Genomic DNA, 27920 nt, shown 5'->3' on the forward strand with positions numbered 1-27920 from the left:
TTTTTTGACTGACACTTGCAAAGATAGGCGTTTTACTTTGTGCTGCTTATTTCCTACTCCACCTGCCATTTGCCAAGGTGACCCGCACGTCGGGATTGGCCAAGATGTGTCCAATTTTCCTGCCAAAACAACCACAAATTCGAAGCATATCATTGGCCGCTATTACGCTAGGATCATTCTCATTGAATTGAGTTGGGTTACTACTAGTAGCACTTTTTAAAATGCCCTCTAAGGCTGATAATCCATTCAAAATAAACAGCGATAGAATCTTTTAAGCATCCCCATGACTTTTCAAATTCCCCGTATGATCCATCTCAATCAACTGAACAAAACTCGTGTTCGGGCCGCTACTGTCAGCCATTCGAATTTTCTTGTGGCTGAGCGGCTGTCCTGAACTGCTCGTCCGTGTCCCTTTCGTGGACCTAAATACTTTCGGGAATAGGCGACCGAGCAAGGAGCGCATGGCTGGCATGCATAGACAGAAAACTCCAACGTCGATTTCGATTACAGACCAATAGCCGCCGGCGGCATTGTCCCCTGTTATCAATATAACGATTAGCTACCATGCAAGCTGGAAGAAAGGGTGACATATAAGACAGGCGTACATGTTGGATTCGTACTGGTGGCGAAGAGTTTGAGCATGATGGTTCTATAGATGCTGACGCCAGTGATCCTTTCAAATTCATGAAAAATTAGCCTCACGAGTTTTCAAAGCGCTTTTGGATAGAGAAAAGAAAATGTGGAAAGACTTACAAGAAGCCCACTCCGAACATGAATATGACTTGAATCTTTGTCGAGATCGAAGCCTGGAGCTTAAGTACCTTGGGAATAGGCAGGGAGATAACGTAGACGTCCAATACAATGTTGATCGCCGCGGCAGATACCACCAGAGGGTTTGTATGCACGCACTTTCCTACATGTTCTCCGGCCCAGCCGTTCCAGTTGAAACTAACTGGTGAGCATTGGAATGCGAAGGCGAACAAGAAAGTGAGGCCGTAGCAAACTGTCACTATGCAGGAGGCCTTTATGACATGACGCATTCGATCGGAGGGGAAGATTCGGAGGTAGAAGAGGAGGAAGCAGATCTTTGTGAGCGAGATGCAAGTGATGTAGAGGAGCTCTTGAATGTAGAAAAGCTAGAAGAGTCAGTTTTATTGCGGGTAATTTGGCAGGTCAATAAACCGTACATAGAGAATTCGAGTAATGCTAGTGAATTCGAGAGTCCACATATCCTTCCCGAGGCCAGCTTTTCCAACTGAGGCAACTGTTAATTGATTTCTGCTGGTAGATGAGATGATGCCACTTACGCAGTATCGAGCCGACATTAACTGGTACCATAATGCACTATAACGCTGGGTTAGCCCGGGCCATCTTCGTGAAGATTTTTCAACTTACCCCGAGAAGAATAGTTGCCCAGTCATCTAAGCCAATTTCTAGTTTCTTGATAACAAGGCGCGTGTATATTCGCAATGCGACGAACACCAAAACGCACAGGCCAACTGCCGGGATCACAATACTTAGAGAAGTACGATCTCTGATCGGAGCTCCACATTCAGTATTGGTGACATTAAGCGTGGCTAATAGATCAGTTAGAATGCAAAGCGCGTGTATGTATTTAGTTTTGACGAACTGAGGCCCTCCTTGATGGTGCAATTGGCCGAGACACAACTACTCAATCCCATGTTGAGATCCACATTTGTACAGATGCATGCTTGGTCAGTGGAAGAACACGCTGACTTAGGAAGAAGATCGGTAAGACATTGTGTCTGCAAATTCAATCAGTATCGCATGGCGCGGGCGGAAGATTTGAAATCGTACAGCGCATGATGGAAGAGACTGTTGAGCGGATGTTAAGACACCCAAAAGTATTACAGCGAAGGGTAAGAAGGTAGCCCAAAATCGAAGCGGTCGCATGCTGCCGTCACTGTGAAGGGCTGGCACTGGGTGTGGATTCAACCAAGCAAGGCGTCGACTGTATTTATGAGAATTAGGATGGGAAACGTGGAGTTCGAGGGAAGAACTTGAAGGGTGCGTACCCACATGTGATTGTCGGTACATAGGTCTCCAGGGTTTTCAGAAAGGTCCTGTTACTACTGAAACAACTAAATGGAAAGAATTAATTCAAGGGAGAAGAGAAATTTTTTATTAAGGTTATTATGATTCCTCGCGGCCTGAGCTACCTCCCGCCTCTGTCCCTGATTTCAACGCTCTGCTCCTTGCTGCCTTCACACTTCAAAGTCTTTTTTGTGGATATTTGATCAGAAACCACTAGTACTCCGTACAGCTACGTAGCATTACTACTCGGCCAAATTAGGTAAAGTAGACTGCTCCCTAGAACATGTAAATCCTCCGAGGCATGATCAGCCCATAGGATTTCCATTGTCAAAGTTTATTGGGTTTATTGTGCCATCCTGACGGGGCCAGACACGGCCATTTGCGGATAGAACCGAATGAACAATGGGGCGAAATTGGTTTGCCATCGAGATTAATTTAGGGGGGGGGGTATGCCAAGAAACGACCTGAAGGAATTGGCGGCCCCATGACGCTAAAATGGGGCCGAGACGATAATGTCAATGAGTATCAAAGGTCAAGGCCAAATATCAGAGAAACAAGGAAGGGATTTCGCACTAAAAGTACGCACTAAAAGTACGGGGTAATATGTATCCTACAATTCGGAATCGCCACTTCGTACTCTACACATAGTACGCAGTACTAAATAACTAGTTAACTAATCTGTGGAAACCACCTTGTTGACACCTCTTTAATCTCCGCCAGTAAACCCATGTCAGAACTTTAGTGGTTAGATGTGCGGTCTGTGCGTTACTCAATAAGTTCCACATGTAGCCCCGTACTTATAAGCTTGTTGCAATTCATCAAATGGGATATTTATCATAAACTCATTCAATCATCGGAAATTTTCGATCCTTGTTTATCGTTCCTTTGTATAACGATGGGCATGTTCGCCTATTCTAGAAAGGCAACCTTGACCCGATGAGTATGAAGCGACCCGACGAGTTGGATCGTGTGGGGCGAAGGAATCGAAGGATGCGGCACGAATCCTACGGAGTAACTAACTAATGGGTTGCGAAAGAGCTAATAGCTAACTCACTAGCTCATAACTCGTGCATCGGATACGCAACGTATGAAGAAGGATACTCCGACTCCGGAAGAGACCGGCAATCCGAGTTATTTGAGGCACATCTTGAAGTGATAAGGGGTTACTTGATACTTCACGAACTGTTTGAGGAGTACCCCGAACCAATTATTCATCTTGGGATCTACACACCATGGCCGTTTACAGTTCACCAGTAATTCCGATCCACGATGCGATGGACTTGTCAATTTCACAGTTTATGACAAGATACAACCCCGATGAAGTACAGGCATCCAAAGTTGTTCATACTGATGTTTTCTCCGATGAGACCATCACATACGGCTCTCTCCGCGAACAAGCCGGACACGCTGCTTGGGGCCTGCAAAAGAAGTTGGGACTGCAGCCGGGTGATACTCTACTTGCATTAGTCAATAACTCTGTGAGAGCCTCATTTAAGCAACTTTTCAGTCTGTGGTCTGATTGAAAATGTAGAATGCATTCGTTCTTCTGGCTCATGCAACCTGGTGGGCAGGTGCTGTTTTCGCGTGGGTGTAGCACAACAAAGGACCGAGGATAATTCACTGATTATGTTTATAGGCCGCTCAACACATCAGCGACGCGTGATGATATTTCGCATATTCTGAAGCTTGTCCAGCCAACGCATGTTGCCACTATTGAAGAGAAGCTTAGCACGGTTCAGGCCGCTTTAGCCTCTCAATCAATGACGAACACCAAAATTTTGACTGTCAATTTTAAAGAGGGGAATCTTCCGCAGGTCTGTACCTCTCTTTCTCTTTCCTCAATACTTTTACGAGTGCTAACAGTTATGTAGTTCCCAAACGACATCGTTGGCAAAAGGGCTACAGAGACCATATCACCTCAAGGCCTTGATGGTAGAAGCGGCAAGGACGTCGTCAGCACCATTTGCTTTTCCTCCGGAACAACCGGAAAGATGAAAGGCGTCCAGCTTTCTCACTACAACCTTGTCATGAACAGCATCACGATGCGTGCCTCCATGCCGGTCAGGGTTAACTCGGCCGTACGTGAAGTTTTCTTCGCACCTTGTAAGTTGTTTGCAACCCGAAATATCAGTCCAATGACTCCGTTGACAACGATCTAATTTCAGACTGCCATATCTATGGCCTGAGTCTGGTCGTGCTGGCTGGTATGTGGGTTGGAGCCCAATATTGCGGTCTACCAGGTTTCGACTTGGAGACATTCTGCCGGAAATCGAGCGAGCTGGAGGTTACAGACCTTCACATTGTGCCTCCTGTGGCCCTTCTTCTTGCTACGTCTCCGGTTGCTCAAAAGTATGACTTGTCTTCCTTGAAGAGAATTGTCATTTCTGCTGCCCCGCTGAAGGTTCGTTTGTCGGTGGCTTCTCCTTGATCACGCATGACATAATGCTCATCATATTTGAATTCTAGAAATCCGTCCAGCTTCTGCTTAAGAAGGTTCTGCCCCATACGAGCATCTGTCAAGGTTTGTTATTGCCGCCTTGGTGTTCGATTTGCTTCGCTAACATCGGTTCAAAGGATATGGTCTCACCGAGTGTTCGGGAGGTATTATCCATCAGATTGATGAAGACGAGAATGCTTTTGGTTGTGTTGGGAAGCTATTCGCAGGAGTGTATGTTGCCTGTTCCCACTCTTCGATATTCGTTCTCATCTGCTGATTCTCTTACAGGGAAGCTCGCCTTGTCGATCCGAAAACGAATAAGGACGTCCCCGTCGGCGAAGAAGGTGAACTTTGGGTCCGCGGCCCTGTTGTGATGATGTACGAACCCGCCTAACCCATTCGAATTTTCCGCCAAATGGATTGCTAACCAGGCTTTCAGGGGTTATGTCAGTGATCGCGAAGCGACAAACCAAACCTTCTCGGAGGGATGGATTAGAACAGGAGACATCTTGAAGATAGACGAGAACCAGAATTTCTGGGTTACTGATCGTCTTAAAGAGGTATGCCTATCTTCCCCCAATCTTACTATGCAAATTTAGTTCTACATTTAACTAATGACTAAGGTTCAGATGATCAAGTATAAGGGGTGTGTTGAAGATCTCTTCTCTCCCTTCAATCGCTGACTGACCGACCGCTCACGTCTGTAACTATAGATTCCAAATAGCTCCCTCCGAACTCGAAGACATGCTCCTGCGCCATCCAGATGTGATTGATGCGGCAGTTTGCGCAGTCTACGACGATTCCCAGGCCACCGAAGTCCCTCTTGCCTATGTTAGCCTTTCGCCGGCAACGGTGGAACTGTTGGGTCCTGAGAAGCAAAAAGTCCTTGATGCAATCAGGACCTGGATGGACGGCCAGCTGGCAGGTTATAAGAAGCTCAGGGGAGGTGTTCACCATCTGCAGGGACTGCCTAAGACTGCGACTGGTAAGATTCTGAGAAGGCTTTTACCTGCGAAGTTGAATGAGCAGAGAGAAGCGAAGCTTTAGTTTTCTTGTTATAGAGGTTCAAATGCACTTTCGGAGAGCACGCACTATCAACTTCTATACAGGGGGTTTGCGGGGATGAAAGATTCATTCGGTGGTTGAGATTCAAAGACGATAGCTGAGCCTTCCTAATTGATGGCAGTCAAGTTGTGACCTGCCGTTATGAACTACTTGCGCGGCTTAGAAATAAAAACACATCACATTGAAAGATACTATGCGAACGAGCTTTTGTATCGAAACCATCCGAATTCGAGGATGGTCTGTGCGAAATATGACATATGATCAAAGAACTGAATGAATTATGCGCCTCCTGGCGCCAAAGGATATGCAGTTAACACACGATGCGCCAATATCCAAGACCTCGATTACCCATAGATAATATCCTACCGAAATCAAAAAGAGGTCCATAGAGTTTCTCCATTATGCCATATGAACCATTACATTCTTGTGTGTGTCCATCAAACTCGTAAAAAAACAAGGTAACAACAGATGTGACCTTTGGTAGAAATAATCATCGACATGAAAAGATAGGGAAGGTCTTCCGATCATGGATGTTGACGTGGAACTCAAAAATTCCTTCCAGTGTCGCGACGTACCTAAGATGGAGTTAGATGGATGCCGTATTTCTCTCGGAATTTAAGTACTCACAGTGTCCTTCCATCGGCGCCCCAGCCTACTCCGGCCGTGGAATCTGGCTCTTCGGCACCAGGGCCATGAATCAAGCTTCGCTCGGGCAGCTCGCTAATAACATTCCTAACCCATGCAGAATTCGCTTGCTCAAGGCCAGCTATTTGGCGGTGCAGATGCTCCCGTTCTGACGAGTGCACATTGTCTCGGTCAGAAGAACGCTCGTGTACAGCATTTGCCATACGGCGCTGACGTCGAAGACGCTCCGCTGCAACATTGGCTCTGATCTCATATGTGGAGACTCTAGCCGGGTCAAATCTTCGCTCCCGTGCTAGGTATTCAATATTCGATAGTCGCTCGGGCCGCCGCGGGATAGAGCTCGATCGCTGGGGTCGTCGACGAGGCGTTTCGGGCGTGTATTCGAATTCAAGGCTGGGCCCAGATGCATCAGTCGGTCGCGGTGGGAGATCGAAAAAGTCACGGGAGTGGAAATCGTCGGAGAGAACATCGGGATCAGAGCTTAGACGATGCAAAACATCGGCTTGGATTGCTGTCAGCTCGGCGGAACGTGATGCAGTCCATCGTAGCGAGTTGGACTGTCGTTCTTGGTTGGAAGATCCAACTTCTGGGGATCTACTGTCTTGTGAGAGTATTACTGAGCCCTGACGTCTAGGCTGAAAGGAGGAGCGCTCACTCCCTGCCCGGTCCAAGTGGCTGTCCAGAGAACTGTCAGCAGTCTCGTATGAATGTCGAGGCGAAGTAGGACGGGATGTGCGGGTGGCCCCCTCTGTGGAACCGTGATGGCGCGTACGAGCCGTTACTTGAGGGTGCAAGCTAGCTCTCGATGGTCGTTCTGGACGGTCTGGCCGCTCAGTGAAACTCTCTTCTGCCCTCGCTGTCCATCGAGCAGCATTGAGGAAATCCAGAATCAGCCTCTCGCGATCCCCAAGATCTTGGATCAGGGAATCGCGAAGTCCGTTTCCATCCCCGGTACGTTCATTTAGCAATTCGTCGACCTCAGTTCCCACTCGGGGTTCGATTTCCAAGTCATCATCGTCTGAAAGGCTCTCTTCAGGGTTGCTGACGAGTAATCTTTCCGTGTGAACCTTCTGGAACAAGGGCTCATTTGTATCCAAGTACAAAGTTTGTCTGCGCAGGAATGCTTGGCGAACATCTGCCACTCCAGCTCGGCCATGGCCTTCCAGCCAAACCAACAGATCCCAGGGCTCAGGCGAGAAAGTCATACACCGGACAGCGCCACCTTCAGGACCTGTTCGAGAAGCCGGGAACTGGCAGATAACCGCTGTCTCGCTTTCTGAGTGGTGAACGAGGTTGACATCCAGGACGGTGATAACACCGGATTGGGATCCGACAGCACAGAGATGACTGGACGGAGAAAACGCTATCGTGAAGCAGCATGCATCATCCACTTTAGACCCTATGTCCATTTCAACACATTGAGTTAGCTCCCACCCCCAAGTCATGATCTTTTCGCTTTCTTTCTCTTTGGAGGATGAGAGCTCCCAATCACGGGTGATGGTATAGAAGTAGGCTCGATTCTCATCACCGACGGCAGCAAGCAAGCTATGATCTGGCGACACGATTGCATAATTCATGCAAAATGGATGGTGAAAGACCTTGACGATCAGAGCATGAGTGAGCGAATAGACAGTGACCGTACGGTCGTTATTGCTAACCACGAGGATCAGTCATGCAAATGCAAGGGGACGGTGATCTATCAACTCGATAGTTACCTTATTATCAATACGTCCTCAGGTGCAGCACCTTCCTCTGTTCCGGGGAACTGATGAATGGTAACCGAATTCACAATACTCCCTCCGAATTTGTGACGCTCAAACTCTGACCACGACCGTGTTGTGGTGGGCCGAGTCGACGATGGACCATCGGTCGGATTCTCCGGTGTCAAGAACCGTGAGGCAGGCTCCAGATCGACCGGTAGAGCGCTATCCACATCCGATGGTAGGTGTGAGGGTATGGCCTCGTGGGCTTGTAGGCCTCTGTCTCCAAGTTTGAGGAAGGCGCATTCTCCATTCTCAGGGCCCCCCCACAGCGATCCACCCAAAGCCGGCCGCTAAGCATCGCGGCTCAAATGGAATGACAGCGATATCCTCCCTTTTCTGTGAAGCAATGTGGATCGCATAGACTATTCGTTCGACGACGACATAGATGCGATCAGGATCGGCAGTGCTGATATAGTGGCGAAGCTGTGTATGGCTATCCGCTCAATGGTGTTAGCTATCAGCATGTCACCACGGGAGAGCGGGTATACCGACAAGTTGGGGATTTTGAAAGGAAAGAAGCGGCGTTTAGAGGGGAGGATGAGAGACTCTGTTGGGCGATGTCTAAGACAGTTAATAACTTGAAAGGCGTAAATACGAACGGTCGCGAAGAGCGGGGGGATGTGCGAGAGAGGAGAGGAGAGGAGGGGGTGGAATGTGACAGTGGAGGACTCACGGGATCGAGTCCGATGTCATGTTGAGTAGCTAATCCGAGCACATTTCTACTCGGGTGAGAAACCTTGAAGAGCAGAGATGCAGCACGAACCAGCCCAAACTGATCTTTGAGAGTGCGTTGTTCACGAGAGCTGAGGTCGCATGCGCTTCCTAACGGATGACGTAAGACTTGGAGCTTTGAGCCGGGGGAGAACCAAAGCCACGAATGCGGTGATTTGCGCCGGAAGCGACAGTGGCGATAACTTTGAGTCCCGTGTACTTTAGTATTCCGGGTATTCAGGTCGTGATGAATTGAGGTTAGATGTGAGGGTAGTGGAAGTAGTTCAAGGTTTATGGGGAGAGTGAGGTCCACGGTCCAATTGGCCTTCCAAGGTTCCCACGGAAGGAACAGAATATATACCAACTGCCTACCAAGTAGAACTGACTACCAGTATACTCCAGGCCTTCTACTACTACCACTACTAGTACTAGTTTCTACATCTACTAATAGTTGGATCATCCAAACTTTCTCGGGTCGGCTATCTACTTCGCCCAGTCAGAGTCCAATTCATACCGCAGCCATCGATATCCCAACCAAAACCTTCGTCCTCTTCGCAATGGAGTCGAGGCACCGACGACTTTAGGGTCATACAACAGCCAGCTCCGGTGGACCCTTCTGATCCCCCAATCTCCCCCAGTGCGGTTCCCCAAGTTCCAAAATTATGACATAACTTGTAGACACCGTGAGCCAGATTGCTGGGAAGGAAAATCGCGTAGGAGGCCGGAGTCGCGTCGTTCGGGGGAGGTCTGCCGGTTGGCCGAGGCTACTGCGGAGGTGTAGATCCACCAAGGGTCAACAGGGAACTGCACAAGATAGACGTGTTAGAAATAGACACACAAACGGGAATAAAGTGTATAGAAGAGTAAATAGACTCACTCTCATTTCACCTCACCTCACCTCGACTCACCGCACCGAACGAAATGAACAAATTGAACAAAATGGACAAAATAAAAATCGGAATCGGAGGACCGGGTAGAGCTGGAGCTCACTGCATCATCGGGCGGTGAAGCCGGGAGTAGCCGTCACGTTGATTGGCTAGTCCCGTGATTCCACCAAGTTCGACAAGTTGCCGGAGAACCGCCGTCCAGTTTTTTCTCCCCTTCTTATTTCTATCATCTCTCCATCTCTCCATCTTCTTTGTCCCCTTTCCCTCTTCTCCTCCATCACTCTACGATTGACTCGTCGAGTGTCTTCACCTTTCTTATTTTCTGTATTACTTAATTCCTCACACAATGTTTGCTTCTCGCATTTCTCGCGCGGTAAGTTCCATTTCCCTTTCCCGACGGAGAGGAAAACCTTGCAATCAGGTCACGCGTCGCAAAACAGTCTCATCTAACTTCAATCGCAATAGCTCCCCCGCGCTGCTTTCACTCGCGCCCCTTCCTCCAGAATCCCCAGCACTGCTTTCCGCCGATGGAACTCCACGGAAGGTGGCGAGGAGAAGGTGAAGGGCCAGGTCATCGGTATTGATCTGGGTAAGTCACACGATCCAAACTACTCGTTTTATACGTCGTACATTTGTCTAACATGAATCAATACAGGTACCACCAACTCCGCCGTTGCTGTCATGGAGGGCAAGGCCCCTAAGATTATTGAGAACGCTGAGGGTATGTGAAGATTTTTTTGCCTCTTTTTGTCGATCAACCAGAGTCACCAGCTTTCGTTTCTGGTCACTGCGGCTACTCGACCTACAAAACGCGTTTTTGATGGATTCAATTGCTGACTGAATACGCCGACAGGTGCCCGTACTACTCCTTCCGTCGTCGGTATCGCCGAGGATGGTGAGCGTCTCGTTGGTGTTGCCGCCAAGCGTCAAGCCGTCGTTAACCCCGAGAACACTCTCTTCGCTACCAAGCGTCTCATCGGTCGCAAGTTCACCGATATTGAGGTCCAGCGTGACATCAAGGAGGTCCCCTACAAGATCGTCCAGCACACCAACGGCGACGCCTGGGTTGAGGCTCGCGGCCAGAAGTACTCTCCCTCCCAGATCGGTGGTTTCGTCCTGAACAAGATGAAGGAGACTGCTGAGGCATACCTCAACAAGCCCGTTAAGAACGCTGTTGTCACTGTCCCCGCCTACTTCAACGACTCTCAGCGCCAGGCCACCAAGGATGCCGGTCAGATCGCTGGTCTGAACGTCCTCCGTGTCGTCAACGAGCCTACCGCTGCTGCCCTTGCCTACGGTATGGAGAAGGAGACTGACCGTGTTGTCGCCGTCTACGATCTTGGTGGTGGTACTTTCGATATCTCCTGCCTGGAGATCCAGAAGGGTGTCTTTGAGGTCAAGTCCACCAACGGTGACACTCACCTGGGTGGTGAGGACTTCGATATCACTCTGGTCCGCAACATTGTTGAGAACTTCAAGAAGAAGTCCGGTGTTGACCTGTCCGGTGACCGCATGGCCATCCAGCGTATCCGTGAGGCCGCCGAGAAGGCCAAGATTGAGCTGTCTTCCTCCCTCCAGACCGAGATCAGCCTTCCTTTCATCACTGCCTCCGCCTCCGGTGCTCTTCACATCCAGGAGAAGATGACCCGTGCTCAGCTCGAGGCTCTGGTTGACCCTCTCATCAGCCGTACCACCGAGCCCGTCCGTAAGGCCCTGAAGGATGCCAACCTCAAGTCCAGCGACATCCAGGACATCATCCTGGTTGGTGGTATGACCCGTATGCCCAAGGTTACCGAGTCCGTCAAGTCCATGTTCGGCCGTGAGCCCTCCAAGTCCGTCAACCCCGATGAGGCTGTCGCCATCGGTGCCGCTGTCCAGGGTGCTGTCCTGGCTGGTGAGGTCACTGACGTTCTGCTGCTCGATGTCACCCCCCTGTCCCTCGGTATCGAGACCCTGGGTGGTGTCTTCACCCGTCTGATCAACCGCAACACCACCATCCCCACCAAGAAGTCCCAGACTTTCTCAACTGCCGCTGACATGCAGACCGCTGTCGAGATCAAGGTCTTCCAAGGTGAGCGTGAGCTTGTCAAGGACAACAAGATGCTCGGAAACTTCCAGCTTGTTGGCCTCCCCCCTGCTTCCCGCGGTGTTCCCCAGATCGAGGTTACCTTCGACATTGACGCCGACTCCATTGTCCACGTCCACGCCAAGGACAAGTCTACCAACAAGGACCAGTCTATCACCATTGCCTCCGGCTCCGGTCTTTCCGATGCTGAGATTCAGAACATGGTTGACGAGGCCGAGAAGTACGGCGAGTCTGACAAGGAGCGCAAGCTCGCTATCGAGGCTGCCAACCGCGCCGACAGCGTCCTGAACGACACCGAGAAGGCCCTGAAGGACTTCGAGGACAAGCTCGACAAGGCCGAGGCCGAGACCATCAAGGAGAAGATCGCCACTCTCCGTGAGTTCGTCGTCAAGAACCAGTCTGGCGAGGGCACTGCCACCGCCGAGGAGCTTAAGGAGAAGACCGATGAGCTCCAGACTGCTTCCCTGACTCTGTTCGACAAGATGCACAAGGCCAACAACGAGGCCCAGCAGCAGCAGCAGGGCGAGCAGCAGGGTGAGAACAAGCAGTAAATGCTGCCTTAGTTTCTCTCCTGTTGTAACCCTGGCCACTGAATAGTGGCTCATGTATTTTTTTTTAAAACCCCCTATTTCCTTGTGTTTTCCATTTTCTTTGTGTTTGGGGACTCCCCTGGCTGTTTCGCATCTCCCTTTTCGCATTAACTGTACACATATCTCAATGCCCTTTATCCCCCCTTCTTGTTCTGGTGTATCGGTGTTTTATTACCAACCTGTATGATCTATCTATTTTTTTTTCTTACTTCTTCTTTTGCCCATGTACCCCTCTGGCGACGACCAGAGAGTGTACGCCGGGATTGTCTACCATTGTATCTAATGACATTACGGCAAGGGGGCCACCAAAAAGGATGCGGGCTTTTGGCTATCTGGTGCATGTGACAATAGAAATCGGACAATTCTCCTCTCATTTGGAAACAAACAGTCTTCTTCAAACCTTGAATTGTAGTTGTAGGGCCGTTATTGCGTCAGCCGGCATTGAATGCGAACTTTTGAGATCGCTGAGAGCACGGGGCGTTTATGATTACTTCATTGCGTCAAACGGCTGCCCCAGTCGGAATCGAGAAAGAGAAGAAGCCACCGTCGTGGCTGCACTAACTAAAACCTGGAAGACAAGCAGATGACAAATGATAAGCTGTCGCGGCTGCGTGCTACTCAGACCCGGCTGCATCCTGCACGGCCCGTGGATGCGCAATTGTAACTGTACATCAGGCATGTGTGCACTAACCTTGGAAGTTGGTACTTTTACGAGTGTTGGGGAAGAGGGATCCAACCACTCACTACCTCCTTCAATCAATCTATCGCACTCGGCCCCCGTCAGCAGCAAATGTGAATCACGAAGTTTAATATCCATCAGGGCCTACTAGAAATGATAGGTCGGATTATCCTATTTCTGACACACGGAGCCCGCGGCTCCAGAGAGTCCAGCCGCTCGATAATCCAATCTATTTCAAGCTGGACAAGGTTGCGCGCGCACTGCAAGGTGAACTAGTCAGATGGACCAATCGCCTCTGGAGCCTCTATTCCTTGCATGAAGGCGGCTGCGGGTCTAGACGAGTGGTAGGTTACGGAGCTACATTATTTCATTCCGCAAGTTTGAGACGGGAAAAACGGAGAAGAGCGATGGTTGTTATCCTCGGTGGATATCCGACTGTTTCAATCGCCGTGCTATCAGGGTACGGATACAATTCCGAAGGTCATTCAAGAGTGGTGTTCGAAGCTCTTATGTATGCAGTTCTATCATGGGTCTCTCTGAATGATACTATCCACAACTTGCATACATAGGAGTGCTCGAGCTTTATCATGATCAACAACACTTGTGTTTAGATATGGCCTGTGCCGAGAGCACATCATAAGTCCCTCCTTAGTCGAGTAAGATTATTCACTGCGCGGAAGCGCAGACCGGACCTACTCTTGGACCAATCTGGACTCGAGCTGCCAGTGACGGAGTGAAGCAGTCCTGCAGACCCTCCTGCAACGGCGCGCTGGACGAGCAAATCATCGTTCTACACACCAGTTGGGCTTCTAAGTGGGTCTTTTGCAATAATGATGTTTGTGAATTACGAGGCCCAAGATCCTGGCTGGCTTCGGTGGAGAGGAGGGGCTCCCTACCAAAAGAAATAGGAGATGATAATTGAACTGTTTTTGATTTCTTTTACGGAGTACCCTTTTCACCTTCTTCCTTGAAAAGAGCTCTTCGGAATGTCATGTACACCCGTTTCCAAGGTAGTGGAGTATACGGAGAACAGAGTACAATATCTTGATTTCAAGAACAAAGGAAGTGGACAGAAATTTCTCACAGGATACGCCCTGCGATTATTAGTCGATCACTTTGAGACTTGTGAGACCGTCTGCCTTAGCGCGCCCCTAGTGCAGTGTTGGTTTATTTCCCATCGTCTCCACTCGGAAGAAAAAAAAATCAAACTTCCCCCCCCCCAAATGATTTACCCAAAATTCTTCCAACTCCATACGAACTAAGCCCTGTGTGCTCCAGTTGCTTGCTTACTCGAGGTCAAATGACCCAAGGGCTCCATAAATCTTAGGATCCCTGAGCTTCAGAAAGAGGGGGGGCCAGAGTGATTTCTTTCCTTTTCCAGACTGGCAGGGCGGAGCCACTTGGCACGCTTGGAGCAAACCAATTTCCCAACTCCGTATAGATTTCTAATCGTCATCGTCCATTCGGCCAAGTGATACTCCGTAGTGTGTGAAGGATGTTAGAATGGGGCTTCTTTTGTTTTTCCTTGTGTTTTTGAATATTTTTTTATTTTCCATGGATTCCCGAAAGTGGACACCTTTCTCCAGCCAGACTTTGCTACTTCCCGGTCCAATTATTGTGATTCTTTGGGTCAGGAACCCGTTCTTGTACGGAGTAAAAGGGGGCAGAAGAGAGAGAGTAAGAGAGAGAGAGAGAGAGAGAGAGAGAGAGAGAGAGAGAGAGAGAGCATTGTACTCCGTAGCAAGGACCGATACGGAGTACTTTTTTTTTGACTTTGGCTCACACACAATCAATAGCCCAATGCCGCCCTGGCAATAATGTACTAGATAATGTAGGGACCAATGTATTGTATATGTACATGATCAAAGTATTGAGTACTTCGGTTCAATACTCCGTCTTGGTACCAATTCCTGCAATTGTAGCCGAAAGAGTCCATGTCTGCCCTGGCAAGGCGGTACCGATGTACTCCGTACTTTCTCCGTGCACTAGAACAAATCGTGTAACTCTTCCAAGGCTGGAAGACACGATCATTCTGCAGCTCCACTTGTGGGAAGACTAGTTCAACGATTCCAGCAGCTTCGACTGAGGCACCTTTTTTTTTCCTTTTTCCTTTTTCCTTTTTCTCCATTTCCCCCTGCGTTACCTAATGATCTCCCGCCATTGACAGACCTTGGGCGAATGACGGTAGATCTGTGGGTTTCCATTGGCAGTTGAGACCGGAACTAACAGGAAGCTCATTGCTGTGTGGCCAGTCAGCATTAAGGTCAATTTACTGGATGATTTCAACTGGAGCTGTTGCTTCCCCCAGAAAGGTAATTTCTTGAAGGATCAGTGGTTCGTGATTTCTCGTTTCCGAAGGAGAGCTCCTCCATGATTGTGTCATTGTCTTCAAAGGGTCTAGGGGAAAATTTTATTCAAACATTTTCCTAGAGTGGAAAGAAATAAAACTATTTCGAAGAGTAGGGAGGATGGAGTACCCCTGGACGATTCTCAATTATTTTACGGAGTCAATGATTCCAGTGATCTCATGCTGCGGTGTGCGTCTGTTTGTCAAGTAAAAACAGTAGTCAGACATGGCGGTTTGAGACTCGTCACTTTGACCCAATCCCGGTTGACCTATGAGCTTCTGATCCCCCCCCCCCCCTGTCTACAGGCACTAAAAGTCACTAAGATTCCACTGCTCTCCTGAAGGCTTGAATGATGTTGAGTGTGTTCCTTGGTACATGAAGTACACCCACAGGTGTACCTGAGTCTGGTGGAGACAGAAAAGTCTTCCTGGTTGGCTCTCCGATAAAGCGGGTAAGTGTGAGCTGGGCGACCCAGAATCAAATTAAATCCTGAGATTTGATCAAAGGGCTTGACTAATAGGTAGATTAATAATAAAATACCTAGGAAGCGATTCCCGACAATCCTACTCCTAGTATTCCATACGAGAAGTAGAGTATTGGGGTAAAAGCCACTAGCAGCCAAAGTAGACTAGGGATTTGCGTGAATCAATCTCCAAGAAATAAGTGTGATTGTTGTGATTTGATTACATCGGGTCACTAGCGCTGAGCCAATCCATGGAATGGGCCACTCGTCCACTGACCGCATTCCCCTCCCCAAACTGGTTTTGCTTCATACTACTGCCACTAGGGGGGTCACAAAGTATGATGATACGTCCTGGCTAGACCCTCCCCTCTCTTCTCCCCTCCCCCCCCCCATCCTAATCCTAATCCCAATGATGAACAAGTGATCTAATTAAGATCACTTTACCGACTATACTCCATACATACCATACCTGGATGTACCAGATACAGGACCCCTCCTACTTGAAGAGCGGATCCCCTTACTCGGCCGTTACGGGAAATTTCGAGATAACGGGGGTGCAGCCCAAGGGTCGCGCTAGTGGACATTGTCATTTCTTATTTGAATTTATTTTATTGGAATTTCAATTTTACTATTATTATAATCGATGGGGTTTGATGGAGACGTCTGGATGTCAATCCTTTCCTAACCGTCGGCCCATAGATCGGTGAATGGGTCTCTTCCTTTCGATTCTTGTCTCATTTGCACCCGCCCTAGTCCTGCTTTTTTTTACTTTGGGCTTTTTCTGACATTTCTTTTTTACTCTTTTCGTCTGCCCTTTCTTTTTTCTCTCTCTATTCCTTCTTACTTCGTTTACTTCTACATTGGTCATCTGGAGCTTTCCCCTTGTTACGGTCTTCTTTCGGCCTGAAGAAAGAGCCTGTGAATCCACTGACAGAGATCTGTCCCTGTCATTGTCCCTTTCTCTGCTCTTTTTTTTTTTGTTTTCTTATACATTAATAATAATCGCCATGACGGCCGCACCCCCGGTGCCTCACTCCGTGCCCGACGGTGTCAATGGCGGCCACTTGCGCTATCATCCCATCGCCATGAATCCTAATCCGCCTCCTCATCCACAAATGCCGCCTCCAGATCAGATGGTACAAAATCATCACTTTCGTTACTTCCGTCCACCGCAGGCGATGCATGATGGACATGGCCCTCAAGGTCCGCCGGGACCCCCACCGGTGCCGCAGCACAACCCTACTTCCCTGGAACAGATTGAAGCTCGTCTGCGACAGTTGGAACACGAGGAAATGAATCGGATGGCAACACGCAGCCATATTCTCGCAGCTCGCAAACGGGAGGATGAGGAATTTCGCAGATTAACTGAAGGTGCCGAGGCCGAGGAAGAGGTATGTTGAGAACTATATCCTTGCATCACCCGACATTTTGCATTAGGTATTTTACTCTTTTCCCCACAAATAGTACTGACAAGAGAATTAGGATCTTCGAAGAGAAAGAAAGAAAATTAAGAGAGAATCGATGGGATTAGGGCCTAATGCGGCCGCTGAATCACCACCATTGCGTCCAACACCACCACGCCGGCTCTCCGAGACCAGCGCGGCCACGACTTTGGCCTTCTTCAAGCAGCAAAGTCCCCCCCGAGCCTCGTCAGGTTCCTCTTCCGCCATCTGCATCGCAGACGCCAGTTCCTCCTCCTACTATGCCCCCTCCTACTCACATGCACCAGCCCCAACCCCACCCTCATCCTCATCATACTCCTCCCCATCATCATGCTCATCCTCACCACGCCCCCCCTCCTCCACCATCCCACCAACATCAACATCAACACCACATCCAACACCAACAACCTCAGGTTCTGCAAGAGGCCCTCAACGCCGGATCAATCCGCCGCAAGCAAAAATACACCATCAAGAACGTGGAAGCATGGGGCGAGCGCCACGGTCGACCCGCCGCACACGATCCATCCGGTCGTGCCCTTTGGAAACGGCCATCTGATGGCAGTTTGGTCTACCTGACCTGTCCAATTGATGGATGTGGAAAGAGTGACTTTGTCACACTCCACGGTTTCATGTGCCATTTGACAAAGAAACACAAAGACCGTACATTGGGTAGCCAGTCACGAGCCCTTGAACTCTGCGGCATCGTCTACGACCCCAACGCGCCCCTCCCACCCGTGACAGCTTCCAACCGGGGTTCAATGGAGGATAGTCCCGCCGCAATGGACCGTGATATAGACCCCGAGGATGCGGATCTGGAATCCGAGTCTGAGATGGACGAATCTCACGATGAATATCGTGTCAAGATGGAAGCCACAGATCGCTCTATGCCCGACTCGGAGGATACACCCGCCCGCGAAGAACCTTCTCCAATTCCCAAACACATGCTCAATGGATCAACGAAGCAATCGATTCACTCAATCATCGACCGTACTCCTGAATCCGAGCCCCGTGAGGCTCTCGCTTCCCTGCCTCCCTCTGAGCCGACCTCGCAAGGCCCTACGCCTATTCCTGAATCGACCGTCCCTGCGAAGCGCAAATATGAGCTCTCTCCGCCTGCATCGGAGAAGGAAAACACCGAGCCTAACCAAGCATCGACAGTTGAGTGAAGGGAAAAAAAATTTAGAGCCTCGCTTTCATTAATTCCAGTCGCGCCATGTCTTGTCCCAAGACGTCCCACCCCAAAAAGAATATTTCCCGGGATATTGGTGTCGACTTTTGTCTGATATGAAAACCACTTTTTTGCATCTGTCATTTACATTTACATTTACATTTTCTTTATTTAGCATTGTGTGGATTCTGTCTTGTCGACCTAGACGTCATCTTCCTTCTTTTCTTTCTTTATCATGGATTATTGCTTTTTACATTTTCATTGCTTCTTTTTTTTCATCTCAATACCCTTGTTTGCTTTGTCTGGGTGGATCGCTTTATGTCGACTATCGTTTGAGTGTGATGTTTTATTCTTACCGCGCTCCTGCTAGATAGGACGTCTCTCACCCTTTCCATACTTAATCGCATGCTGGGCATATTATTAATGATACACGAGGTCGATAGTATCAATTCAGAATACATATTCCCGACAATTGTTTTGAATCTTCATATACCTAGGTATCCAATCAATCTCCTATGGCATTGTAGGGTAGGTATCCTTGGAAGTATAATGGGTCTTTGCTGAGGCCATAGCCCTATGGGCCTCAGGCTTGCAAGCTTTGCCAGCCCACGCCTGAATAGCTTCGCTTTCATCTCGTTTGGTCGTGCAACGTCGGTCGTTTGGACCTCGTTTGCACGCTATTAGATAAATAGGTACGGGATGAGAGGATTCCCCTCTCTCCTATCATCATCCATCCTTCAGTTCATCCCTTCCATCTCAGTGGTATCACCTCGCTATCACTAATTGTGTCGGTAGGGCACTGACAAACTAAAGAGAAAAGTTTCAAGGAACATGGCTTGATTACTCTGTAGTGCAGATCAGATTAATCAAGCCATGTGCCTTAGAACTTCTTTCTTTACTTAACATATCTTTCCAGTTCAAGTTCTTGTGGCCGTGACCGATGCTACTACCTAGATAGGAGCTTCTGCTTTAGGTGCCATGTAAACGAATTCGTACGCAACAATTATTGAGCTCCCATAATGCGCGGCAAATGGAAATTTTGATTATATTGAGTAAAGCCCATATGGGTGTCTTAGCATGATTGTAGTTTTCCGCAAGCAAGTCTGGTTATCATTAAGCTCTGACCAAAAGGTCTCCGAAGATAACAAAAAGAATAGCCTCGTATTCTGGCCATTCAAGGAATGAGCAGCTGGTTCTACTCTCTGCTGCTGCTACTGATGTTTGATGGGAAATTGAATTCGTTATCAACCCCGGAACTATGGGGCTCTGAGCCGCGTTGTGCATAGAGTTTTATCATTATTTTATCTCGTAAACAGTCATATTCGTACATACGCATTAATGCTTCTCTCGCGCCAATAAGAGATGCACAAGGTAGCCACTTCCATTCTTCAGCCCATCAACAAGAACGTCATCACTCAGCCTCCACACCCGGAACTCTCGCAGTGTTTCCCGCAACCAGGCTTCAAACACGTCCGGTGCGCGCTGTTGCTGTGCCACAATACAGATCGTCGGCTGACGGGCAGATGGCGATGATTCACTTTCATCAAATGGCTCGTAGACAGGCCGTAGCCGGCATATCTCTGTACAGGTGCGCACGAATGGCGTGACGAGGGCGTCGTTATAGATACAATCGCACGACAAGATCAAGTCGAAGCCCTTGTCCTCTTCGGCTTCATCTTCAGCGTCCTGGCCCCCGGCCTCGGCGCCAATACATGCCTTCAGCAATTCGGGCTGGTCGAGCTCCCAGTCCAGAGTGGTGAAGGTCACATTGCGGCGGCCATTGTTGGCAGAGGAAGAAGGCTGCTTCTTGGCGGGCTTAGCGCCGCGTGACTTGGTGCCTTTTTGCTTGGTGGATAGGGCGGTGCTATTCACGGAGGCGTTCTCTTCCAGATTGGTGCGGAATAACCGGCGCACATACTCCTGGTCTGTGGCCAGGTAGTGATTCACGGAGGGAGCCAAGGCCAAGGCGACGAGGGCCGAGATGCCGCAGCCGAGCTCTGCGACGACGGAGTCCGGGGTGAGGAAGGAATGGGTCCGGAGAGGGTTGGAAGGGGAGGAGATCCAGTCGGCGAAGAAAGGGGTGATTTTCCAAAGGACTGGTTGAGGGAAATAGGTGATGGGTTAGTTATTACTTGAATGGGATAGGGGTGGTGTCTCTAGCGAGACAAATGCAGGATGTATGTAGTATGCAGTACATAATGTTTAAGATTCACAGGCACCCGGTCAGGGTCCAATGTGAAAAGACCGAAGCCGAGGCTCACAAGTGCAACCTAGACCGCGTTCCCAAGGTTGCCCTAGACTCTTTCGGAAGATAAGACGAACTGCGGGGTGGAGTGCAATTGGGACAAAGGAAGTCCGTGCATGAAGCCGGGGGGGGGGATGTTTGGGGGAATGCAGATCCTGAACCTACCAGCTCCTGTTGTACCTCCAGCGCGGGAGGATGATAGCAGCGTTGGCGACTGATGAACCGTATATTCAGCGCCACGGATTGTCACGTCGACGGTGGGTGCGCGTGGCTCGAGGAAGCCCAGGTTACCGGCGGGGATATCTTGGCTGAAGAGGAGAAAGGCCTCTGGGGCGTTCAGGTCAGTTGATGATCGTTGTCAATCTCACCAGCCTGATAATTGAGAGCTTGCCTACCTTCCTCTGCGTCGGTAACCTCCTCACCATTGGCGAGCAGCTTTTTGAGGCGGCTATTCATGATGGCAGAGTTCGCCGAAGTAACCCGGTAGCTTTCTGATGTTGCGGGATCACGGGACCGTATGCAAAATAAATTATTGTAACTTATAGGAGAGGAACTAAATTAGCTAGTTTAATTAGGCCATTCCAGACAGCTAACCTTGAAATAATTATATTCCTATTTCTCCAATATCAACATGGCCTGTACTATGTACTCTGTACTATATGATTCCTAAGAACCACAATTAGAATGCTTATTCGTTGCGGGCACAACTCCACTTGTCCACTTGAATATGACAATATTGTAATATGTTGGGCGGGAAGCCCCAACGGAATAGCAAAAGGGAACTGATCTACCGCGGATAAACTAGCGACGAGGCTAACCCGGGGGCTTTGGCTCGCCTAGTAGCCTAGTACAAAGTGCTAGCCTAGTAGTTCAAGACATGCTTACCCGTGTATGCAACTATGGAGTAGACCAGACTGCTCATTTAAATTTAAATTAAAAATTAAAAAAGAATAAAACAAAAAAAAAAAACAAGGACCAAAGAACGTGAAGTGGACTCTTTCTCTCTACCTATCCGAGGTGCGTCATCTGCCGGGGAGCCCAGCCACATCGCGAATGGACTTGGGCCCTTGTGGTATCCGTAGCTTCCCTTCTCTCTTCTTCCCCCCCTCTCACCTCCCAAAGCTCTTCCTGCTTCTCTTTCTCACCCACCGGTCAATATCTGATCCTGCGCAATTCATCTGGTGAAAACGTATGTTCCTCGAAATGACTGAACTGTCCCGTACCTGGGTCAGCTTCCGCCGGTGTTTTCCCGGTTGCCCCAGACTCCGCTAACGTCACTGCTTGGACCTAGCGGATTTTTCTCTGGTCTCTGAACTCGCGACCAGTCGATTCCCACTCTCATCCCCATTTCTCCCCCCGCGAGTCCAACCGCCAACATGTCGAAGCGCGACCTCCACATTCAGCCGCGCATGGTCAAGAAGGGCCCTTTCTCCGTCGAGGCCCCCGGTTATGAACCGGTCGAGGGAGAGACCATTCCTCGCCGACACCCGGCGGCCAAGGATGGCCTCATCCTGCGTCCTTCTGAGGATGTTGCGACCACCTATGACAACTTCCGCCGCTCCGCCCGTCTGTTCGGTAACAACAAGGCCGTCGCTACCCGCAAGCTGATCAAGGTCCACGTTGAGAACAAGAAGATTAAGAAGGTGATTGACGGCGTGGAACAAGAGGTTGACAAGAACTGGTCCTACTTTGAGAAGAGTGGCTACGTCTTCAAGTCCTTCCTCGAATACGAGCAACTCTGCCTCCAGCTCGGCGCGGGTCTGCGCAACCTGGGCCTGGAGAAGGACGGTCGAATTCACCTCTACGGCGCGACAAGGTAAGCTTCAAAAGCTCCGACCCCGCATATATCAAGACTCAATCAACTGACCGGTATTTGTTATTAGTGCACACTGGCTGGCCATGTCACACGGCGCTGCTTCCCAATCCATCACCATCGTCACTGCCTATGATACCCTCGGCGAGGAGGGCCTGAAGCACTCCCTGGTCCAAACCTCTAGCACTGCCATCTTCCTTGACCCCGGCTTGATCAAGCCCCTGTCCAACATCCTGAAGGATATTCCGTCCATCAAGCACATCATCTACAACACCGATGACGATGTCAAACAGGAGGACCTGGACAAGCTGAAGAATGACTTCAGCCACATCAACGTGCTGAGCATTGAGGACCTGCGCAAGCAGGGTGAAGAGAACCTGGTTGATCCCGTTCCTCCCAAGCCCGAGGATCTCTGCTGTATTATGTACACTTCCGGATCAACTGGTCCGCCAAAGGGTGTTTCTTTGAGCCAGGCCAACGTAATTGCTGCGAGTAAGTCAAATTGGAGACGACTAGAAATCCAGACGGGCTCATGCTAATCAATCTAATTTGCATAGCTGCCGGTGTCAACGAGATTGTCGGTCCCTATATCGGCCCCAACGACTCCCTTCTCACCTACCTCCCACAAGCACACATCCTCGAGTTCATGTTCGAGAACCTGTGTCTGTTCTGGGGTGGATGTATGGGATACGGTAACCCCCGGACACTCTCGGATACCTCGATGCGGAACTGCAAGGGTGATATCCGCGAATTTAAGCCCACCATCCTGGTCGGTGTTCCCGCGGTGTGGGAGACCGTCAAGAAGGGTGTTCTGAACAACCTGAACAAGAACAGCTTCATCATCAAGGGCATGTTCTGGGGTGCTATGGCCGCCAAGAACTTCCTTCTCACCAACGGTTTCCCCGGTGCCACTTTCGGTAGCTCGATTCTGGATGCAGTTGTCTTCAAGAAGCTGAAGGAGGCTACCGGTGGCCACCTTCGCATCATGATGAACGGTGGTGGTCCCATCTCCAAGGACACGCAAAGATTCTTGTCCATGGCTATTGCTCCCATGATCAGTGGTTACGGTCTCACTGAGACCTCTGCTATGGGTGCCCTGAATGATCCCTTGGCTTGGAACCCCAACGCTCTGGGTGATATCCCTGCTTCAATTGAGGTTAAGTTGGTGGACTTCCCTGATGCGGGATACTTCACAAAGAACACCCCTGCTCAAGGTGAAATCTTCATTCGGGGTGGCAGTGTGACTTCTGGCTACTTCGACAACGAGGAGGAGACCAAGGCTGCTCTGACCGAGGATGGTTGGTTTATGACTGGTGACATTGGAGAGTTTGACTCCAACGGCCACCTGAACATCATTGACCGCAAGAAGAACCTGGTTAAGACCCTGAACGGAGAGTACATTGCTCTTGAGAAGCTCGAGTCGGTCTACCGGTCATGCCCCGTTGTTCAAAATATTTGTGTCTACGCTGCTGAGGATCAGGACAAGCCCGTCGCCATCATTGTGCCTCTGGAGGCTGCTACGAAGAAGATTGCCAGTGAAAACGGTATCGCTGGTGACCACCTTGAAGACCTCGTGCACAACGAGAAGTTGCAACGACTTGTCCTGCAACAGCTGCAGAGCTCCGGCCGTGCTGGTGGCCTGCGAGGTATCGAGATCATCGGTGGTGTTGTGTTGTCCGACGAGGAGTGGACTCCCCAGAACGGCTTCATGACTGCGGCCCAGAAGCTCCAGCGCAAGAAGATCGTTCACAAGTACCAGGCCCAGGTTGACAAGGCCTACGGCAAGAAATAAAAAAAGAGGAACGGCGCGTTGCTGAGTCTCTGTTTTGAATCACGTACCATTTCATTTATCTGTCTGTTCTAATTTTCTACCCTGTTACCCTCTTCCGCGTTTGCGTTCTTCCTTGTGATACCGAGCTGTGTTGATATATGCTTTTTTTGGTGGATGGCTTGTGGTTATCCTTTGCCTACGATGTAGACGAGATGAGTGATGAATGCGGACATTACATTGCGATGGGCTTGCTATCTCAACATAGGTATCTATGGTATTCATGAATAACAACCCTACTCCTTGAAATTCACTTTGCACCCCACAAGCAATTCCCTTTTGCTCGTAAGTTCTCAAGTATATTGTGTTATTAAGATCACTCTATACCTTATATACCCCGGGGCCCCTACCGACAAAAGTACCATTTCCACCACGCTACCGCAGCCACGGTTACACCGCCCAAGCAAATGACCAGATCAACGTGTCCCTGTGGTACAGGTACCTGACAGAAACCTAGCGGAATTGACCTCAGTTCCTGAGGCAGCGAAAAGGTACAACCCATGCCCGACTTCCCCAACCGGTTAGTCCCGTATCACTAGACACGTGACCCAAGATCACAGAAAGGGAAGCTGCCAACCTCGGCGCTGGGTGTTTACAGCAAAAGACAAGAATATCAGGCTCAATGTCTCTGTGGAGGTACGTCGCAAGCTCCGAGAATACGAAAAATTGAATTGAATCCAAGCTAATTATTATCTAGTACCTACCGATCTCTCACCCCCAAAACCCGGGCCTTGTTCGGCGTCGGCGTCATGGCTTGGGCGGGCATTGGATTATGGACGTCCCCGCAGGTCGAAAGCGCGCTGGGCATGCAGGCTACAAAGGAGGAGCAGGAGGCTTTGGATCGACAGATGGCCGTGCGAATCTCCCGGGCTGAAGGGGCCGATAATAAGGGCAGCCAGTCTCGATGAATCGTACAATTCGGGTCAGTGCGAGGATAAGCTCCATGCTGTGAGGATGCATACAACACAGTTCTCTCCTCTTCTCGGACCGGTCTTTGGATTCAGAAGGGGACGCTTTGCAGCTCGGTGTTCAAGTTCCAGATCCCGCTGCGCTCTTTGAAGGGGTCAGAGCACAGTACATCGGACCCTTTCCTTTGTTGCCTGGGATTTCCATATTCTTCTCTGGACTGATTCAACCGGGCGAAAAGATTATTCCGTCAGGCGTGCTCGGGCCATGTTGGAAAGGAAAGGAAGAGGGAATGGAGGAGAAGAACCCGCATGCTCTGTGCCGATGCTTGAAAGACCACCCCTGTTTTCAACTTGCGTATATCTCCGTGGAGAATGAGAATGCTTCTCTTCTCACACCGGGCTTGCGGTTGCGTCCTGCGCGTCGGAACAACCCTGGTATCCGTGAGAAGAGATAGTGGCCCAGGCCAGATCGAGAGTTGATGCTGGACCCCGGAAGAGCAAGGCCAATCACGAACTGATTTATCTCCCGGACTTGATGGAGTTGAAATGGTAATGCCGTTGCGGGCGACAGGATCGAGATGATGGTCACGTTCACTTGTTCCTTTTCTCTTGGGGGATGGGCTGAACTGATGCTGCGCCTCGGAGGATGTCTTGGTCGGATTTAGGTCTTGGGTCTTGCGCTCGCTCCCTGCTTATGTGGTTGCTAGCCAGGGTAAGGTTGGGCCATGTTGTCGCCGATAATGGCCATATCATATGATCGACAATATACATCGAGCTTAATTCGACCTTGGGTAATGTGCAATACTTGCGTGTTGGCGAAAACTCTTTTTCATATTTTATATTTTATATTTATATTTTATTGAATGGATATCTCTCTACACCCAAGGTTGTCGATCATGGATGCTGGGTCAAGAGGAAAATGATAGCAGTGATTCTGTAAGCCAATGTCGTCAGACTAAGAGGCAATGGCCTGGAAGGAAAACATCAAAGCACAAGGAAGCCAATGCTTCTGCGCAGTCTTATCCCAATTCCCAATACCCTCACGTGGGCAACCTTGGAAGCAGGAATAATTCTCCGCGGTAAGACAATTCAAGCCCAAAAGCCGTTGATGTGAAACCGCTGAGAGCCCAACCTTGCCTAGCGTTTCTACTGCTTGGTTTGCAGCTATCGGCCTTGCAAAACAGAACAAACCGGGGCTTCGGACAGATTCAAATCTTGATCTGCATCGCCCGAGCCTGGTTTCTACCAAACATAGCCAACCGGGTCGGGAACTTGAAGCTTGGAAGACATGCGAAGAATTTGAAGAATCTGCCTCCAGCCAGGCCGGGGTTTCGTTTGCTGAAATCCCAGGCTATGTATGGAGCAGTGAAGACAGGGAAAGCACATGTACAGGAGAGAATCCCGGTCTGGCATGAGGTGCTGCTGGGTCCTATTTCGAGATGACCAGCTGGATGACCTCGTCGCACCAGAAGTACTGGTACAGAGTCGAAGATACTTTCAATCAACGAATATATTGATTTTTGGGAACTTCAATCGGCTGATGTATTGATAGTCAAGAGCATAATGTACTGCCTCAACGAAAATAATCACTTAATTTGGCCCTTCAGATGCCCTGTCTATCTACATCTCGGAATAATTGTACGCAGCCCATCTGCCGTGCGACAGAGACATTCAGAAATCCTCCGCATCAGCCTCGCGAGCGAGAGCCGCTAGTTGCAACGAATACATTCTCCCAGGATCTTGATGTTGAAATATGTCAAGAATTTTTGGGATAGATGGATATACATTTTGAGAGAGAGAAAAAAGAGGCTTGAGCGGGCATGTTCACTCTCGAAATGTACAAGATGATGTATGTTCCAAGGTTCAAGCTGGATTCGGATTCGCCTTTCGCCCGATGGCCCTTGTACGACGTGCACTCCGTAGGTGGCTAGGACATCGGCAATTGTGTTTCCCGATGACCGCCAGATATCGGGTGACTGCTATGTATTGGATTCTGTATTGCCACTTTGATACAGTTTTTTATATTCCAAATTAGTATGTACAGGTACCAGTATAACTTTGATGACAGTATACAGTACTTTTGATACGTGCTTTAGAGGTGGCCAAATCGCTGCCGGATGGAGCACAATGGGGAACCTTATCTTCATGAAACGCGCCATTCAACTACCCCCAGCACGAGGTCTCGTGATCGATACCTAATTAAATTTCTACCTTCTACATGGGGGAGGCTCCCACTAACTCATTAGCTCACTGTGCCGGACCAGAATCCCGGCGCTAGAACGGGGCACCCACATAAGAGATGGGTGGTGTGAGAGCACCGAGGCCCGCCGAAAACGCCAAATCATCCCAAAGCCCTGCTCTCACCCTCGCCCTCGCCCCCTCTAGGATAAGTGAGAAAGTTGATGGTAGAGGGGTCCATGCTAAGACCAGGTTGGTTGAACTATGTGTGATACAGCACTTTAAATTACCACCATCACATCTCTCACCCCACCACCACCACCCTCATTATTCACCATTTCCAAGGTTCTGGTCCACTGTATTAGGAATTTACATTAAATCCAAGATCCCAAAGAAGTAATCCAGACTTATTTTGGTATTTTACCTTTTGGAATTTTGGCCACTGCGACCCCCGGGCTGGGCAATGAGCCTAAGGTGCCCTGCATGTGCTGTAATAGCCGCAGAAACCAGGCTGAGCTGAAACGCAATAAATCACCTGCACACGCACCGTCGATCCGATGAGCAATCGGTGGACTGATCTGCACATTCCATAAAATCCTATCCAGTGTA

General features: G+C 49.5%; 8 protein-coding genes across 8 annotated transcripts; 5 read left to right on the plus strand and 3 right to left on the minus strand.

Annotated features, from left to right (window-relative positions):
* Nucleotides 1-271: 271 nt before the first annotated feature.
* Nucleotides 272-1682, minus strand: N7533_012095 (uncharacterized protein; the record flags this gene model as incomplete). Its single annotated transcript, XM_057108745.1, has 7 exons — nucleotides 272-537; nucleotides 606-673; nucleotides 754-1136; nucleotides 1188-1255; nucleotides 1308-1344; nucleotides 1396-1577; nucleotides 1631-1682. 7 exons carry the CDS (start codon nucleotides 1680-1682, stop codon nucleotides 272-274), a joined length of 1056 nt encoding a protein of 351 aa, XP_056953846.1.
* Nucleotides 1683-3287: 1605 nt separating this feature from the next.
* N7533_012096 (AMP dependent CoA ligase) lies at nucleotides 3288-5539 on the plus strand (the record flags this gene model as incomplete). Its single annotated transcript, XM_057108746.1, has 11 exons — nucleotides 3288-3533; nucleotides 3587-3639; nucleotides 3692-3869; nucleotides 3927-4158; nucleotides 4221-4456; nucleotides 4522-4576; nucleotides 4630-4723; nucleotides 4781-4870; nucleotides 4932-5052; nucleotides 5122-5138; nucleotides 5206-5539. 11 exons carry the CDS (start codon nucleotides 3288-3290, stop codon nucleotides 5537-5539), a joined length of 1656 nt encoding a protein of 551 aa, XP_056953847.1.
* Nucleotides 5540-6047: 508 nt separating this feature from the next.
* On the minus strand, nucleotides 6048-8658 carry N7533_012097 (uncharacterized protein; the record flags this gene model as incomplete). The annotated part of the gene is made up of 5 exons (XM_057108747.1): nucleotides 6048-6132; nucleotides 6185-7855; nucleotides 7918-8181; nucleotides 8243-8398; nucleotides 8639-8658. 5 exons carry the CDS (start codon nucleotides 8656-8658, stop codon nucleotides 6048-6050), a joined length of 2196 nt encoding a protein of 731 aa, XP_056953848.1.
* Nucleotides 8659-9909: 1251 nt separating this feature from the next.
* Nucleotides 9910-12200, plus strand: N7533_012098 (Hsp70 family protein; the record flags this gene model as incomplete). Its single annotated transcript, XM_057108748.1, has 4 exons — nucleotides 9910-9936; nucleotides 10029-10152; nucleotides 10219-10284; nucleotides 10417-12200. 4 exons carry the CDS (start codon nucleotides 9910-9912, stop codon nucleotides 12198-12200), a joined length of 2001 nt encoding a protein of 666 aa, XP_056953849.1.
* Nucleotides 12201-16736: 4536 nt separating this feature from the next.
* Nucleotides 16737-18337, plus strand: N7533_012099 (uncharacterized protein; the record flags this gene model as incomplete). Its single annotated transcript, XM_057108749.1, is given in 3 exon segments — nucleotides 16737-17120; nucleotides 17212-17584; nucleotides 17595-18337. The coding sequence occupies 3 exon segments, from the start codon at nucleotides 16737-16739 to the stop codon at nucleotides 18335-18337; spliced, it is 1500 nt and encodes a 499-aa protein (XP_056953850.1).
* Nucleotides 18338-19674: 1337 nt separating this feature from the next.
* Nucleotides 19675-21040, minus strand: N7533_012100 (S-adenosylmethionine-dependent methyltransferase; the record flags this gene model as incomplete). The annotated part of the gene is made up of 3 exons (XM_057108750.1): nucleotides 19675-20435; nucleotides 20750-20911; nucleotides 20980-21040. 3 exons carry the CDS (start codon nucleotides 21038-21040, stop codon nucleotides 19675-19677), a joined length of 984 nt encoding a protein of 327 aa, XP_056953851.1.
* Nucleotides 21041-21960: 920 nt separating this feature from the next.
* faa4 (long-chain fatty acid-CoA ligase FAA1) lies at nucleotides 21961-24189 on the plus strand (the record flags this gene model as incomplete). Its single annotated transcript, XM_057108751.1, has 3 exons — nucleotides 21961-22400; nucleotides 22468-22889; nucleotides 22955-24189. 3 exons carry the CDS (start codon nucleotides 21961-21963, stop codon nucleotides 24187-24189), a joined length of 2097 nt encoding a protein of 698 aa, XP_056953852.1.
* A 658-nt stretch (nucleotides 24190-24847) lies between these two features.
* N7533_012102 (uncharacterized protein) lies at nucleotides 24848-25133 on the plus strand (the record flags this gene model as incomplete). Its single annotated transcript, XM_057108752.1, has 2 exons — nucleotides 24848-24861; nucleotides 24923-25133. The coding sequence occupies 2 exons, from the start codon at nucleotides 24848-24850 to the stop codon at nucleotides 25131-25133; spliced, it is 225 nt and encodes a 74-aa protein (XP_056953853.1).
* Nucleotides 25134-27920: the final 2787 nt, after the last annotated feature.

This window comes from Penicillium manginii (genome assembly GCF_028828005.1).
Source record: "Penicillium manginii strain IBT 31320 chromosome Unknown utg000009l:1.0-3297300.0:1.0-3298630.0, whole genome shotgun sequence".
Classification (NCBI taxonomy): Eukaryota; Fungi; Ascomycota; class Eurotiomycetes; order Eurotiales; family Aspergillaceae; genus Penicillium; species Penicillium manginii.